Here is an 18,433-nt window from a genome sequence, read left to right as displayed (position 1 = left end):
TGCAACAAGCTTTTGAAAAAATCATAGCTTTTTCTGATCTTTTACATGTATCATAATATATATATATATATATATATATATATATATATATATATATATATGCTAACACAATTTGATTCTTTGATTTTTTTCTTTTTGCCAAATAAAAATATTCACTAGTGCAAAAACGTTGTTTAACGTCACCCCTTAGACGTCCGTTTCGTGAAAATCCGACATCTACTAATGCGTGGTGGCATTATTGTAAATAAATTGGAAAACTAGACATCAGTTTCGATGTCAGACAACGTCTATGACATCATAGACGTCGGACCTGCCACAAACTGACGTCCAATTGCCTGAGGTATGTGATAAGACAGTCCATTGACGTCGGCGTTTTCAGGGGACCGACGTCTACTACGTTGCAATTAATGCTATACAAAAATCCCAGGTGTTTAGACGTCGGCTGGAAAGGGCACCGACGTCTACGTCACTGACATGAAAATCAAACGTCAACCGGTTCAGCTTTAGACGTCGAATAGACGTCGGATCCCGTGAAAAAGCAACGTCGATTGGGCTACAATTAATGTTGTTCACCTAATACCCAGGCAATTAGACGTCACGTAGTCAAACGCCGACGTCTAAGGCCTGTATGGAAGGCGGGAAGACAAAAATTCTTCAATGTAGACATCGGTTCTGATTGTCACCGACGTCTACTTTCCTGTATTTTCACCAAATTCGAGGGTTGTAGACGTCGACTGTTAGGGGCACCGACGTTAACTTCCCTGACAAGAAACCAAAACGTCAATCTTTTCAGCTTCCTAGACGTCGGTTTCTAGAGCAACCGACGCCCCATTTCATTTTAAATAGACCGCAGACTCTTCTCAAAATTCAGTTTCAATCGCGTCTTCATCTATTTTCCTTTTTCTCTGCTTCTCATCTACTGTTTATCTCTTGCTGCATTGCGTTGTCGTTTCTCATAACGTCATTGTCTTCGTCCTCTCCTTTTTCTCTCTTGCATCCCAGGTGCGTGGTTTTTTTTTATGCTACCCGTTTAAACTTTCTTTAGTTTTTTATCAATTATCTTGTCATTGAACTGATTAAAATTTGCTTTCTTTGTGTTGTGTTTTAGTGCTGTTTTGATCCTCTCTTTGGGTAACATAGTGCAACATTCTTCCTTTGCTGGTTTCCTCACAAGAAGAGTGGCGATCTTTTGAGTTTTCTAGTTCTTCCGACCCAAAATGGAACTTGGGTCCTTGTCTACTTCTCGACAGCGTAATTTTTTTCTGTTGCGGTTGATTAATGGGAAGTAGCCATGGACCCATATTCGGTTTTGGGTTGAAAGGACTAGAAGATTCAAAAGACGCAAGCTTTTTTTGTGAGGAAACTAGCGAGAGAAGAATGTTACACAATGCTACCGAAAGCCTGGATCAAAACTGCTCTAAAACACAAAATTGTTGTTAGACGTCGGTTAAAGCCATGTCTGACGTCTATAACAGCATAGTCGTCGGTTAGTGTCATTTTAAACCTCTTTATATATCCATGTTGACGTCGGTTTAATCATAGGGGGACGTCGATACAGAGTAATTAGACGTCGGTGTTTGTTTAAGCAGACGTCTATAGAGACGTCGGTGGATATCTGTAACCGACGTTGAGTTGCACGTCAGTTCTGAGGAATTCCGACGTCCCATAAACGTCACCCGTTTAGACGTCGGATGTGAAAGTGACGTTAAAAGCCCAAATTAACCGACGTTAAACAACATTTTTGCACTAGTGATTATAATTAAAAATAAATTCATTTTACTAAAATAATTTTTTTATAATATTAAAATTAATGTTAATTTTTTATTATTTATAATTTTTTTTATAATTAAATATAACATTAACAAATATCATTTTATACCACTTTAATATCTAAGGACATTTTGGTAATCTTTAATTTCTATCAATTAAATAATTTTTTTAAAACTGTCACATCAATCAAATCTTACACTAATTCTCGTAACTATCCTCAAATCCACTTTCAATTACCCACAAATCCACTCAAAAAAATAACAAAAAAATTATCATCAATTCCACTCAAATCCATTCAAATCATCTCCCTCAAATCATCTCCTCCAAATCATATCAAAAGAACATGACCTTAAGGACACTTCATATTAAAACTGAACTTTAAATTAATTTCACAAACTGACTTTTAAAAATGAAGTTTATATATTAATTTAAATATATATAAATATATATATATATATATATATATATATATATATATATATATATATATATTATGAATTTATTTTATTTTATTTTTAGTCTTCAATAATTTATACGGTGTAAAATATATATTTTTTATAAAATTATAGAGAGTATAGGATATTGAACTTAAACCCTTGTAAGGAAACTTTTGACAAATAACAAAACAACTCCTAATTCCTTTCACACAAAAAGAGGGCTTATCCTGTTTTAAATTAGTATATAGAAATTTAATTGTAATTTAATTTATTCTTAAAAAATTTCTATGTGTTGATATACTAAAAAATTGGCTTCTGTAATTTAATTTAATTTAAATAGTATATACTAAAAAGTACAAATTTATAAAAAGGCTAAAATATATAAAACTAATAAGTTTGATAATAAGTGTTTTAGTTTGAACATATTTATGATTAATGTAGACAATATTTTAAAAGAACTAAACTAATAAATGGCGAGGATTTTTAAAACTTAATAAGTAGTAGCTTATGGAGGTTAATTATTGTTTTTTTAATCATAAACATATACCATTCTTAGTGAATGAAAATGGGAAAGAGTATATGGATTCTTCCAATGTACATATGGATTCTTCTAATGAAAATGAAATTGTTATAAAAATGTTAGTATTTTAAACTTGCTTCTGTCCCCATTGCCTTATCAAAGACTATCTGGATTAATTGTTATGTGTGCTATTATATTTGGATAGATAAATTTACATATTCGTAAATAAAAAAAAAAAAAGAAATTCATGTCAGTGATATTGGCACAATAATAAACTGACTGTAGAAAGAAACCATCCTAATTCATTTTATGTTATTGGGATGATTTTAATGAAAATGTTGACTATTTTAATCACATAAAATTAATTATGTAAACAATAAACCATTAGAACCATAATCTACATCACAAGGCCAATTGAACAATTCTTTTCTGAATTTTTCTAAAAACAAATAAATAAATAAAATATTTTTTTATAAAATAAAAACAACTTATATAAAAGTTGAAAATAAGAATTACATAGAAGAATTTTACAAATTATTTTATTGATCAAATAATTTGAACTATACAAATTATACAAGAGAATTTTTATAAAATTAATTTATAAAAAAACTAATTTTAACTTATAAAATAGTATAAAGAAGTTTGTATTATATTATTTTTGTAGTTTATATAAAATTAAATATTATTTTATTAATATATTTAAAATAAATTAGTTACATGTTTATAAATAAAAGGTAGACAATTCTTTTAAACTTGATTTTATAATGTTTAGTTCTAGAAAACTTTTACTTTGATTTTTACATTTATCACAACATGATTTTGATTGTGCCTTGCTAACTAATTTAGGGTAGTGGGTGTAAAAAAAAATCTAGTAGTCTTATATATATATATATATATATATTGTTATTTTAAATTATCTTTTTTCTTTTTAAATGAATAGTTTAAAAAAGATGTTATTTTTATCAAATTCATATTGAGATAAGATTTATATATCATAATCAATTTCGACAATTTGATATTATACTTACTATTTATGATAATCATTATATTATTATTAACTATCTTGTTATTATATAATTGTAATAAGTATTATTCCATGATAATAGAGATCTATAATCCATACTAATTATATAAATATTACTAAAGAATATTCATTTAATAATAATTCATATTCACTATTATATTTATAAAAGATCTAAATTCTCTTACTTACTTAAACGTTATATACTTTTTGGAGGTGGATTATCTTTTTTTTTTTGCGTAACAATGAATTCAATTTCAATCATAAAAAAACATTCAAGTCACCACTAACCACTAAAATCTTGCATATGTTCATAATTCAATGTTGAAGATGATGGTAAAATGAGATGTTATGACTGTAGGACGGTACGACTGTAGGACGGTACGCAAGCTTTTTTGGATTAATTAAAGTTTTAGCAAAGATTAGCAAGTGTTGATTGATGATGAGCATGCTTGAATGGAAATAAGAGAAAGTAAATTATGTTTATAGAACGTATTGGTTGTTAAGCATGTTGTTGTATTGTGATAGTATATCATATGTATGGAAAGGTAAAAGATATGAGACTTAGAAGATTGGAATAAGGTAAAAACAAAAATCTCTTGTTTGAAAGCATGTTACTCAAGTAACAATAGAAATTGACAACAAGATCACGAGAACTTATATCTACTTTGGAATCACCTAACATCAATGACATAGGTCAGCTATGATTGGGTGAATTCAAGATATCTCAAGTATCAGTATCTGCTGTGATTTCTTTCTCAAAAAATTAAGGTTTAATTAATTTGATAAAAAACTTATTGCACGGGAATAAATCCAATAATTCAAATGAAATGCATTTCTTATATTTAATTTTAAAAAGAGAAAAAAAAAGGACATTTATTTTTTTTAAACTCTCTCTCACTCTATTTTTTTTTTTTTTTGTACTTTTATCAGATCATGTTATCTCTGAACCTATCCCCCCCTCCCCTTTTCTTTTGTCTTTGTTATTAATTATTAAATAACATTAGATATTTAATATGGGTTAAGTAAAGGTTGAAAAAATGTGAAAAAAAGAAGAAATGTATGCATGAATAAATCCAAATTGTATGAATGGCAATACACTGATAAATGAATGGAAGACAGAGGAAGAAGAAGAAGAGTTATGGGTGGTACTTGTGTTGGATTGTATGTAATTTTGTATCGTTCCCCACCCATGAAATGAACACACTTACAAGAATTCTGCAGAAAGATGACAACACAAGCACATGATCAAAGCAATCACTCATTCTAGCATTGACAACTGTACCCAATTCATAAAAAAAAAAAAAAATTAATAGGAACCTTTGTTTCTTATTACACACTGTTACAAGCTCATCATCAAGCCTACTCATCGTCCCCCCATGGTTGTAAGAATAACACATGCTTGATTTGAGATTTTCTTGGTCCAAGGGACATGGGAAACATTTGAAGAACAAGAGATAGCTGCATGAGTCATCCCTAACCACGAAGCACAAGTCTTGGTGGGACCACCGAAACTGCTATGCACAGTGCTGAGACCACCATTCCATTATGGTGCACACTAGGCTCCTATGCCTCTGCCTCTGCCTCACCCTATGCTACTGCCATGCTGCCGCTGAAGCAGTACGAAAACATAACCCATCCATTATTCTGCAAGAAGCCCTAGTCTTTCATTAGATTTGGGTGCTTTGGTCCTGCTTTACAAATATCAAATCACACTTCCAATTGCTTAGATCTCCTCAGACGCCTTACTTCAATTATACTACAATTATTATCGACACGTGAACTGTGTAGTCCATTTCAAACTGCTCAATGCCAGTAGTGTGCCATCTCTTTGCACAACCTTTTGACCATTTCACAAAATATATATACTTCTGGAAAACAGGCATTCATAGCACCAGTACACAACACCGTGCCTACAACCAAGTTCAGTTTTAGCTTAAGTTTCTTCTCCCAACCCTCAAGTTTTTTCATTACACTTTTCAAATCCTGGGACTATTTCACAGCCTACCTATCAAATCAAGGTGTGTATATCCTACCATTCCCTCAAATGTCAGCTTTAATAGCTTTTTTCCTTTATATATGTTTAAACAAACTTGTATGATTACTGTATGTATCATAGATAGAAACTACCTTCTTTTTTTTTATTTATTTTACTTTATTTCTTTTGAATAGAGACGAATCTGCTAGGGCTAAACATGAGCTACAAATTAAAATAATTTATTAATGAAAGTAATGGATACAGTTGAATGCTAATATCGACCCCAAGATTCATCAACGAACCCATTTTAGTTTTATTCCTTTGCTTTCAAGTTGGCACTGGCAAAGTCCACTATGCTGTTGAACTCTTTTTTGCATGAAAGAGAATACGAATCCAAGAAAGAAGCAAAATCGTAAAGCGGAGATCATAGAGATCAGTTCCGCACTATCAAATGGTAAAGTGTTACTCTTCATTTTTGCATCTGCATTAATTTTATTTCTCTGATGTACATTTTCATGAAAATAACTGGTAACAACAAACACAGCAAGAACCACTGCATGCGTGCTCTTCTACTGTTCAATGCACAGTTATGTCAAAATTTAATATCAAAACAAAAGTTTGTACTTATTTATCTGGTTGCAGACAATAAATATATTAATTAGTTATGCATTTTTTTTAAATTATTAAATATTATTAACTGTCACTAATCCTGTACTTCACAGGATTCATTTAAATAGTACCATGAAAATTAGGAAATGACATCAACATATACTGTGAAGACGAATGCCATGCCGCAGTTAATTGTGATAAATATGATCTTTACAGTTTTAGTTTGATTATTCAAAATATCTAAAAACACTGTTGTGGAAGAATTTCCTTAGAGGTAATTGTAATTACAATACTTAAGTATGGATCTTACTTTCATAGATGTAGTTGTATATTACTTTTACATAAAATCTAATTCCATACAGTAGCTGACATGACTAGTATTTAGTTAGATTAATGATAGGGCTCACATACAAAAAAAAGTACAAAGACAGTGTAAAACCCGGTGTACAAGAAGAGAAGAGATGTTCTGCAATTTTTTTTATCAATTAGTAAATTAGTTTGGATTGTATTAGTAAAAAAAAAAGTGCTTAAACCACAGCATTAATAAAGTCTACTGTACTTGTTTAAGGTATTGATTATTTATTGTATGGCATGTATTAATAAATTCTAACAGTGTCCTTCAAAGTAAACACACTTGTGATAGTAGTAATATACTTTTAATATTTTTACTTTTTACTTTCTTAAACAATTAAATAACATGATAAAAAAATACTTAATAGATAGAACCTTGATTCATTAGTTAACTTTTTTTAATAGATAAACACAAAATACATACAAATAATTCCACACGGTTAAGTTCATAGATAAAAACAAAAAGTTCTGACAAATCCGTGAACCTTGACCAACCAAATATGAAACTAAAACTCAAAATCAGAACAGCTTTAAGTACAAGAAAGAATATTAGCATAATGGCCTAGATTTTGAACACTTAATATCAACTCCAAACTTCATATGGTAGGGAAGACTAACCACTATGATCAATGAAGTGTCAAGTCCACCAGATATTAAACTTATAAACCATAAGTAGTCAAATCCTAACAGAAAAGCTTTTCAGAAACCAGAGACAAACTAAAAGAATCAGGAAGATCAGAAGCATGTCAGATTGCAACACCTTCATGCATTATTCCTTCCTCATAGGTGACCTTTTTATAACAAATGTCTCTATTATCATTGCCCACATTAATGATGCATTCATACAAAATTAATTATATTTTCATGTCTTCAATATTACAGATAAAACTTTATGGTAAGATGCTTTGAAAATCTAATGAAAAATTAGGAAGGGTGTAAATGGGCAAGTGAATATTGCAGACGTAAGGAATGTTGACATAGAAAAGAAGGTGAATTGCAATAACTCGTTGTTTGTGTTAGATATGCATATATGTTTTGGGAGTAGGAAATGATGCATATTACACATCTCAAAAAATAAGCCATATGGAATGTGAAATATTTTCATCAAATAGATGTAAAAAATTCTGTTGAAAAAAATATTAATTAGTAGAATAAAAGGTTTTTTTTAATGACTTTACATGTATAACTTGGTAATGTTGTTTAAAAACATTAAATAAAATGCACAACAAAGAGATAAAATGCACAACAAAGAAATGGGGATGTTAGTAAATTTCATGGTGTGGAAAAAATATTATTTAAAGACATTAAATAAAATACAGAATAAATAAATGGAATTTAGTATTTTTCTCTATCTCCATTATTCTGCCATATCTGGCCTATATCAACCATTAAAATAAAAATAATGTTAAATAGGATTAAACAATGTATAAAATAAGAATACATTGCGTGACACATATCAGAAAAAGTTGACTATCTATAATAGGGTAGTTATTATCTACGGGTTATTTTGTTGTAATAAGTAATTATAAGACATTAGCAGACATCTCATGGAGAACTGAATTACATGACACTGATCAGAGAGTACAGGGGTTGCCAGTAACGAGATAGAGAGAGCATGTAGCATCACAAGTTTTCCAATTATGCTGACATCTTAACCTTTCCCTTTGTTTTACATATTTTAGCGTTTTTGGATCAAGCAACAATTTGTTTTATACCATAAGCTATACTCATTAGACATAGAATGGAGTGTTAGCCTATATACGTATAGTTGCTGCATGTGCATTAAAGATGAGAATATTGATTAGCAATATTTCCTCTTCTGTAATCAACGTCACATCTGTGCAAATTTAGATTGAGTAAGATGTTAGAATTACAGCATCGCATGGGAAAGAGGGAGAGAAATGCTCATGCATGGTTGGAACGCCCATACCCAAAAATGAAAAAATTAATTTTAAAAGAAAAGATGAAAAAAAAAATTAGTCGAAACCACCATGGAGAATTAGTCCAAACAAAGATCAAAATTGTGTTTCCGGTTCAGTTTCAAACTGGCAAGCATACAGATAAACAGGAAAAAGGCAGCTTCGTAGTTGAGAACAAACCAGACAGCGTGATATAATTCAACAAACGAAGGCTATAATCAACCCCTAAAACCATCACAAAAATACACGAAGATGCGGAAGAACCCAATATTAGAACCAGGTGTCCATTAATATCGTACAGAGAAGGAAACAAATAAAAATATCATTACCTAACTACTTGTATATCCTTAATTACCAAGAATGATACATTTTCAGACTAATTAAGCATTGATGATTTGCATTTGCATAAAAAACAAAACGCTGACAGGTCTGCGTTTTCTTTTCTTTTCAATTTTTTTTTTTTTCATTCTCAGCCTATTGGAATGAATGAGCATCAATTTCAGACTACAAGATGATCATAAATAGTTAAAAAACCGAAGTTGGACAGTGAAGATGCAGTAAATAAAAACATAAAAACAACATAAAAATTCTGTTTGTTTGCTTTGTTTTGGCTTTTGTTTGTTCAAGATCGTGGGTGAGGGAAGAATTGCGTACCACTACCAGGCATGAAGGTGTTAAGAGGAGCTGGATACAAGGAAGAAGGATCAAGGAGTGGCTCTGAGACAACGGCACCAGTAGTGAGGTTCAAACCTCCAACACCAGTGGAGGAGCTTTCCCCAGCACCACCCAAGAAGTTACTGTTACCTTCTGGACCATAGTCATATAAAATCCCTTTGAACACATGCCCTCCTATGTTCACAGCCGTTGAGTATGCATACTCCTCCTCCGCCTCATCTATCGAGCTCACACGTACGCACCTGAACTCCGCAGAAGATCTCACCACCGCCGGGAAATTGACCTCCTCTAACCCTTTATTTTATAGGGTAAAATGTGTAGAGAGAGAAAGTGAAAACAAAACAAGTCAGTGGTTAGATGCACTTTAGAAGTAGATGAATTATGTTTGTGAGAGTTAACAAAGGAAATAGAATCTAAGTAAAGATACTGAGACAAATACATATGATAGAAAGAGCGAAGCTGAAAATGAATGTGTAGTGTTGTGTTGGTATGCGCCAGTGAGTGTTAGCAAAGAAAGGAGTACAGTCAGTCGCTCAGAGAGAAAGAGAGTGAGAGAGAGAGAGTGAGAACAGGTTCTTCTTCACTGTCAATCTAATCGTCAGGTCAGGGCTACTAAAATAACAGTGTTGCGGTAAAGAAAAAGGCGAGAAAAAGAGAAATTTTGCTTCACACACGCAATCGATACCGTCCTTGTTTGGATGTATGCTTCTAAAACTTTCTCAGTCGCTCCATATATCTTTTCAGAGAATTTTCCTGGACGGGTCTCTCCATTATTCTTTTCTTTCGTAACACATACACGTTTCCTTTCTTTGCTTTCCTTTTCTTTACTCTCTCTCTCTCTCTCAGGAGTCAATCACCCAAACTGTGAGGTGCTTGTGGTAGCGCATGTAGCAGTGTGACAAGACGAGACGAAGTAAAACATGATGACGAAAATGTATTGAATAAGTATAGAGCATAGACAATAGTGATACGCAGAGGTATATACCTGAAGAGGAGGGATTGGAAGGCAAGCGAGTGCAAGCAAGTGGAGAAGAGGAGGTGGGGTTATTATGATCTCTTTCTCTCTGTCTTCTGGGAAGGTCTCCAGAAGTTTCCATGTTTTGTTGCAACGCAGAGAGTTGTTGTTGTCTCTCACGGCGGCGTGAAGCGGGAACCCATGTGCTCTTGACATGGGTCTGGCAATCGAAGCCCCGGCTCTTGCAGCATGTTCTGCACCGCATGTGAGGGCAATCCTTTTTAGCTTGGTTCCCACAGTCCTGACAGCTAATTCCACCGCTTCCACTCCCGCTTCCTCCCACCATGAAGCTGGATCTTGACGATGACTGATCGTCGGATAAGGGTCTGCTGGGTCCAACACCCAAGGCGGAGTATAGATCTTGGTGAAAGAGAGGTCGTGGTTGTGGAGGAGGCTGACCCATAAAGTGTTGTTGTTGGTGCTGTAACTGCTGTTGGTTCCATAGCTCAAAGCTACCTCCTCGGTGATAAGAAGAAACATCATCATTCTTGTTGTTATACCAGTATAAGGTATCAGGAGGGGGAGGAATTTCCTCTTCGTTGTTGTTGTTGTTCCCTCTACCTCCTAGTGAGAATAAACCCGCCATTCTTCTGCCTCCTCTACTGCTTCTGTCCTTCGAAAATCCATATCAAGAACAGTACCTCGATCTCCAACCAAACAACCCTCTCTACACACAACTATAAATATAAATAATTAATTACTAAAATACTCCAATCCGCGACAATGAATTCTGCTTCAATTAATTGTGTTCTCAATTTGGGAGAGAGGTGAGAGAGAACTACACAACCACTAGCGATCTTTTGTTTTGTATATATATATATATATATATATTTATATTTATATATATTAAAAATTTTAGGTTTTTGTATGCTTGTGCTGTGTTTCTCTCTCTTGATTTTTCTGGGTATGGGTTAAGTGATAGAAGTAGTAGTAGTAATAGGTGTTGTGGGGTGGGTGGTTAAAGAGAGAATTGATTTGAAGGGTTGTTGGTGGAGGACAGAGGAGGAACAGTGTCGGGGCAGCGTTAATCGCGCCCTCAACTCATTCTCCCTCGGCCAGTGGCAAGGTGCATTAATAAATTAGAGCGAAGCCAGAATCACAAAAGCGCGATTTACAGCACTGCAAACGCCGCCATGCCTTCTCTGCTGTGCTGTTCTCTGTGCTGCACCTCTAATTTAAGTTTCCAATCCCATTCTCCTTTATTTGTTTTCTCTCTCTCTCTCTCTCTCTCTCTCTGATTCTCCTTTTTCTCCTTTTGTGTCTGTGACCTGTGGTGTGGTTAAGTTAGCAACTGAGCACTATCACAAAAACAAACCCACTCCACAGTAAGTAAGTTACCAGTCCTCTCATTCTTTTTTATCAAAAACAAAAATTCAAATTCTAATTCTAATGGAATGGATGTCATTCACCTCATCTCCACGGCCCATATTACTTCTCATCCGCATCCTGCGTTCCTTATAATTCCACGTGTCACCCTCAAATACCTTTCTGCGCCCCGTCCTTTCCTACCGGAAAACCCGCTTCTTTTTCCTCAGATATTATTATCCTTTTCATTTATATTCAAATACCTCTCTCTTTTATTTATATAAATTAGTAATTAGTATTAATTTGTAAAATATTATTATGAGACAATGACATAAGTATAGGTATGTATAGAATTAAAAGAAACATTGGGGGTTGGAAAAAACTTGTGGTTTTCCCTATGACAATGAACGAATCAAGTTTGGTGTAAATAGTTTATTGAGGTAGAGAGATTTTGGATGGTGAAAAAGAGGTAACTTGATCGGGTTTCCATAAAAATAATCATGTGGCCTCAAACATTATGTGTGGATGAAGGGGAACAGAGCGCCACCACATCGTGATCGTACGTGTATTCTTTTGGTATTAAATATTTAAATTTTAATAAAGGAAAAAAAAGAGGTAGCTAGAAAAATGAATGAATGAGGTGAAAGGTGTTGAAGTGAAGAATAATATTGAGTGACTCTTAGGTTTATGTGAGTGTCTCCTTAAACAATGTGCAATTAGAACAAGAGAAGAAGGGGTTGACTCGGGCATTCAAGCTCTGTGGGAACGCATGATCAATAGTTTAATGTCTTAAAATCAAGTGGGACACTCATGAATTAATACGGTTAGAGAATTCAGACAGAGAGAGAGAGAGAGAGAAAGAAAGAGAAGGCGCCGACCTGCAATACCAGCGCATCACCATCACCTTCATCTCTCTAACCGTACTCTTCTTTATTTTATCTCTCTATACACTCTTTCACCATGCATCACTCTTTACCACTTCCTCCTACTAAAACTCTTTTAATTCACACCTTAAACAAAACGCATCAATATATATATATATATATATATATATATATATATATATATATATAACCACTAGAGAGGAAAAAAAAATGTCCTTTTTGAAATAATTTAAGAAGAGAAATATACATGGACCACTCATTTTTTGAATTACGTATGTGTATCATGTTACTTTACATGAAAATGAAAGAACATAAACATTTTGTACCTTAGAAGAGGACTATGAACTAGTGATGCAGTGGCTCAAGTGTTATCAACAAGGATTGTAACCAATATCAGATCTGAAAGGTATAGTTCATATATATTAGTTATATTTGAACTTATAAACTGAATGAATTATACATGCATGTGTATATAATAAGGATCAGGGCATAGCTAGCTAAACCTAGGATGGTCCTGTAAATACTAGAAACAAATCATCCATATAACTTATGAAATTATTGTACTCATCATGCTTCTTTCGCTATATTTTAATTTCAATGTCGCTCACTACAACCAATCGTTAGTACTAATTTATTCACTCTCTTTAATTTCTTCCTACATTTCTACCAGGACGGATATATTTATATAACTCAATCCTTCCTTTTTCTTACACTCACAAATTTACTGCTTTCCCGTAAAAATTGTTTAATCAGTTCTGTTAATTTAATTTTATATAATCACTACTGAAAAATAAACAATTATATATCATGCCTATTAAAAAATTCAAATAACAAATACATTTGCACCTTTGTTTATGTCTGTTGTTGTCACCAATTGTGATTACTTCTCTTTCTATTATATCGCTGTTCTTGTTGTTATGTAAAAGTAAGTATTTCAACATTCTAATTATTCCATTTATGGCATAACTGTATGATATCTAAATTAATAACATATTAATTTAAATAGATATTATTGAACTTCCATATTAGTGGTTTTAGTGCAAATTACTTATTATTTTTTTAATTTTCACTACTCATTTGAATTCTATAAAAAAGAATATTTATATTTTGATATTAACCAACAAATTGTTTTATCTTATTCAAATACTTGGTATAACATATTTAATTTTATTTTACTCACACGTTAGGTACTATAAAATCCATTGTTTTTTAAATGCAAGTCAACATCAAACAAAACTCTCTGCCACGTTCTAACTTTCCTAATTCTCTCTATTTTCTTATTCTTCAACATCTCATATTTGTCTCCTTCCTCTTTGGTTGAGAGCTCTTCCACTCCCCTATCATAGTCCAAGGTAAGTAACGTTTTCTTCCCTTTCTTTGAGTCATCCTTTCTCACATTAAAAGCTCTATCTTTCTTTACATGTGATTTTTTAGAGTTGTCCAAAGTTTCTTTTATGGAACATAAATCCAATGCAGTGTTTAGGTTACTAGTCCAAGTTATATTTCGTGTTTATGAAGCTTTTTAGGGGTCTTTGATTCTTAAAGCAAATTGAAGGGAGTAAAAAAAAATCAGCATTCACAAGGGAGTGGAAATTTTTGTTGAATTGTGAATTTGGCAGTATGATAGAATTAGAGATTTTTACTTTGACAATCGACTAATTTGGTACACTTAAGAAGAAAGAGAATGGAGGATGTCAAATTTTGAGCAATGGCACAGGAATTGAAAATCTGATTTCACAAACCCATTGACAGAACGTTAAGTCTAAATTATCAAGTCAAAGAACATTTCTAGTGATAGAGCATTGAAAGGTAGTTTTCACCACTCAGCTCTACTTTGACAGGGAATTCCTTCACTTTGTGGCATTGAGCGCCAAGCCCCCGGAAGCACCATGCTAAGCAACACGCCTTATGATTGAACGTTGGTCCTGTGTTGTGTTTTAATATGCTATTTACTACATATTTTTCTTTGTTGGTTTAGAGGTTTTGTTGGTTCATGTTGTTGATGTTCATGATTATAAAGGGAGCTATATAATTGATAGTGCAATGGTTGTTGTAATAATATGAGTTGTTATGATTTAAGAGATTCTGTGTGGAAAAATCCTAGCGTTGTGTTATCTTTAGTGTATGCATTGATGTATGAATTCAAGTAAAGAAATAAATTGACACTTTAATAATCATCCACAATTGCATAGAGTAGAATGAAACTACAAAAATTTGTTAGATATTTTTGACGGATAGAAATTTGTTTGTAATGGACTTGTTGAAAAGAAATAACATTGGTAATTATTGATAGGTGCAGGTTGTCGATAATTACTGAAAAGCTTAATCTGTCGAAAGTGAAGTGACTAATGCAGTGCATTACTAACATATGTTAATATGTCAGTAATGATTCATTTTTCTTGTAGTGGAGGTATGTGGTGAAAATGACAAAAAAATCCTAATTTAGGTTTTTTTTCTTTAGTCTAAGATGCAAAAGAGATTAATCTTGTGTGTGATAAAACATTATTAATGATTCTATATAGCATTAGGGGCCACCACAAGTGCATGTCACCAGTAAATCTGATGTCAATGCATCTTGATAATTGAGTTTAAAGTATCTATAATGTATGTTTATTCTTGATGGATAGTTCAATTGTATGCTTATGTTTGAAATTTGGTGTAATATTATAAATATGTTTCTTTTATACACTAATTTATTATTTCTTGGACTTGTATTTCTTGAGTTTTGTTGTTTTTTTTTTGTAGTGATCATGTGAGTAAATGAAAAAATAAACATTAATCTTATTCAATATGAAGACGATGAGACAATTATCTAGTTTTTAAATTGACTTTTCATTTCTTTATATCCTTTTAAAACATTCTCTTGATCTTAACTTTTTATGGTCAATCTTTTGAATTGTATATGAATTTATTTTGGTTACCAACATTTCTTTATGAAATAACTGTGATTGAATAATTTTGTATACTATGTATAACTGATAAAAATTATATAATATCCTATACGGTAGTTTAATACTATTATTTAGGCCATTAGATATCCTTTCTTATATTAAACTTTTAAGTTGAAGCAGACAATTTAATCATTATATATGTTTTATTGTTCGAACTGTTTAACTAAAAATTAATTTTTGCATAATTAGTTTAAGATTAATATCAAAATGAGTAGTTTATTTTAAAATATAAACTGTTTACATGGGTTAATTCACAAACTAACGCAAAATATACCTTTTTACGTTGATTCTATAATTAACTGGCAAAAAAAATCATTTTTTTATTCTCTCTTCTTTATTATATAGGCTAAAATATTGATTACCACAAGAAAATTGTCAAATTCTACTTCAATCAACACAAAAATTTATCTTTCTACTTATATATATATATATATATATATATATATATATATATATATATATATATATATATATATATGTTCTTTTTCATGTCACGTCAATTCTTGAAATAATGTAATATGGCTAAGATAATCAAAAGTATAACGACTACGTAGGTACAAGAGCATTTAATCTCCAATTTTTCAAATAAAAAGTTATACCATTGCCTAACATTTTATATCGTTGATGACTTAATTTTTGAGGATTTATAAATCACATCAGTTTTACACAAGCTAAGTTTTATCACAAATTCTGTTAATCCAATACATCTTAAATTAATTTCATTTATAACATTTTAGTGGTCACTGATTCAAGAGTTTTTTACACTAAGAATCAAACAAATTTTCCCATCATACGAATTGATTTCCAGCGTATAAACGCAAGGACATCTAATCATTAATTTCAATTAATTTATTACTAAATTAATGTTTTTATAAAACTTAACTAATTAATTGTTTTTTACATGCTTCAAGAAATTTAGTGTGATAAAACTGCTGACATTCTGTTCAAAGCTCTTTAAATATATGTCAATAAATTTTACCATAAAGCTTATCAAAATAATTTCATATTAGATTGAGTTTTTACGATACAAATTCTAACTTTCAACAAAATAAAACGATATAAGTTCTGCTGACCATGTGATGAAAATTAAATAGAATTGTTTGAGTGAATGTGCCTTAAAGTGTAATTATATGCGTGTATAGATAACGTTAGACAGATTATTTGTTATATATTTGTACAAGATACAATAATAAATATAATTAACTCCCTAAAAAGTTTTAAAATATAAAACCCATAAAGCACTAATTAAAGAAAAATTATGAAGAGTTTCTTTTGTCTTTTTGAAACAATAAACATAAGAGGAAAAATGTAATTTACTCTAAAAATTATAAAAGAATTAAAATATAGTAGGTCCATATATATAAAAATTCCTTCCTCCAGTTTGGAAAGAGAATTGAGAAAGGAAAATGTGTGTACATATGTAGAGATAAAATTATCTTCTATTCCATATGTTACATATTTTTGTTATTTTAAATATTTGTTATTATAGTATTTTTTTTTTCTATTTTCTTTTTAACCAAATGACTGAAAAGATCATGTTTACCGTTTTTTATATACCTTTTTTTCTTTCACCATAATTAATTAGCCACACGTGTAATTTCACGTTGAGAAAGTTTCAACAATTGTAAACTGAACCTATATAGTTAAGTGTAAACTGAACCTATTTAGTTAAATATAATGGTATTATGATATATTTTTACATTTATTTAATATAGAGTAAAAAAGTAAAATGGTTATAAAAATATAAATTTTATATTTTTTCAAGAAAAAAGAAAATAAAATATAAAAAAGGATAATATAAAATGAATCTAAAAATTTTAGGTTTTGTCAAAAGAATATTTTTCTATAGTTAATTCAACATCACTAATATTTACTTCCCTTGGTTTTGCAAATTTGGTGAATTATTCTCAAAACAAAGACCAAACGCACACTAAGTGGAACATTCACCATTTCATACGACGATGTCATAGGTTGATGAAGATTAGCGGAGTAAGGCAGAGATTTTGTTTTCTATCTGATGGTATTGCACAAAGTACGATAAATAGGAGAAGAAGGCAACAAGCTTCTGCAGACTGATGAAGAGCGCCATGTTATAATGAAAAAGAGGAGAAGAAGGACCTTCTCCTTGATGACAGAGATGAACTTAAGTGTATTGAAATTGTAATATGAAGGAAAAAGTTGAATCTTTTTGCTGTGATATAGACAAAAACACAGAGTTATTGACATATATGTTGGAAGCTTGGTCCGTATCGAAAGCATTAGTAGTCAGTTTTTTATATGGATGACATATTTTTGGACATAAATGCAGTGAAACCTTATTCCTGTAGCGGAATAGATGGAACGTTTACTGGTTTAGGCAACAGCAACTTACTGTTATGTCGAAAATAGCATTGATCCATCTGACAAGCTCACGTCTTGTACCACTGCTTCCCTGATTGGTGGTACAAAGTTAATTAGTCCAAGGACAAGTGGACAACACAGCTATATTATTCACAGACTCATCACTTTTATCTCTTTATGCTTATGCACGTACCACCATCGTAATTTCAACTTATAAACATCGTAATTTCATTTTTTTTACGTTATGATGGGAGAATATTGGCATGTATGTAGCAAGAGTTTGTACGTAGCAGTACGTATTAGATTAAAATGTTTAAAGTATTATACATGTTCCCTCATCCGTTCATCTCTGAATCTGTGTCAAGTGTCACCTACATATATGTCCATCAACAAGGCAACAATTTTTGTACGGAACAGAAGACGTTGTCTCTTTATGTCCGTTTTATGACCAAATTGACCTTGTTTTTGTTTTTATGATTTCTTCATTCAGTTCAGTTGCGTGTGTTTCAATTTCAACCAGGGTAATATGTCACTGTCTACTTTACAAATAATCACAGCTGGCGTGCTACAGAACCCCAACAGTAATTCAACTCTATATGAGGTTCCCATCATCTTCAAATAAAATACCCACAAATTCAACTCTCTTTACATTCTTTTT

At 31.6% G+C, this 18,433-nt stretch overlaps 1 protein-coding gene across 1 annotated transcript; it reads right to left on the bottom strand.

Moving 5' to 3' along the window:
• Positions 1-8,973: 8,973 nt before the first annotated feature.
• LOC106777211 (protein SHI RELATED SEQUENCE 1) lies at positions 8,974-11,115 on the bottom strand. The gene is made up of 2 exons (XM_014664764.2): positions 10,266-11,115; positions 8,974-9,574 (listed from the first exon to the last, which is right to left on the bottom strand). Exons 1-2 carry the CDS (start codon positions 10,879-10,881, stop codon positions 9,228-9,230), a joined length of 963 nt encoding a protein of 320 aa, XP_014520250.1. The 5' UTR covers positions 10,882-11,115; the 3' UTR covers positions 8,974-9,227.
• Between the last annotated feature and the right edge of the window lie 7,318 nt (positions 11,116-18,433).

Source organism: Vigna radiata, chromosome 11 (assembly GCF_000741045.1).
Source record: "Vigna radiata var. radiata cultivar VC1973A chromosome 11, Vradiata_ver6, whole genome shotgun sequence".
Classification (NCBI taxonomy): domain Eukaryota; kingdom Viridiplantae; phylum Streptophyta; class Magnoliopsida; order Fabales; family Fabaceae; genus Vigna; species Vigna radiata.
This window is presented reverse-complemented; position numbering and strand designations above follow the sequence as displayed.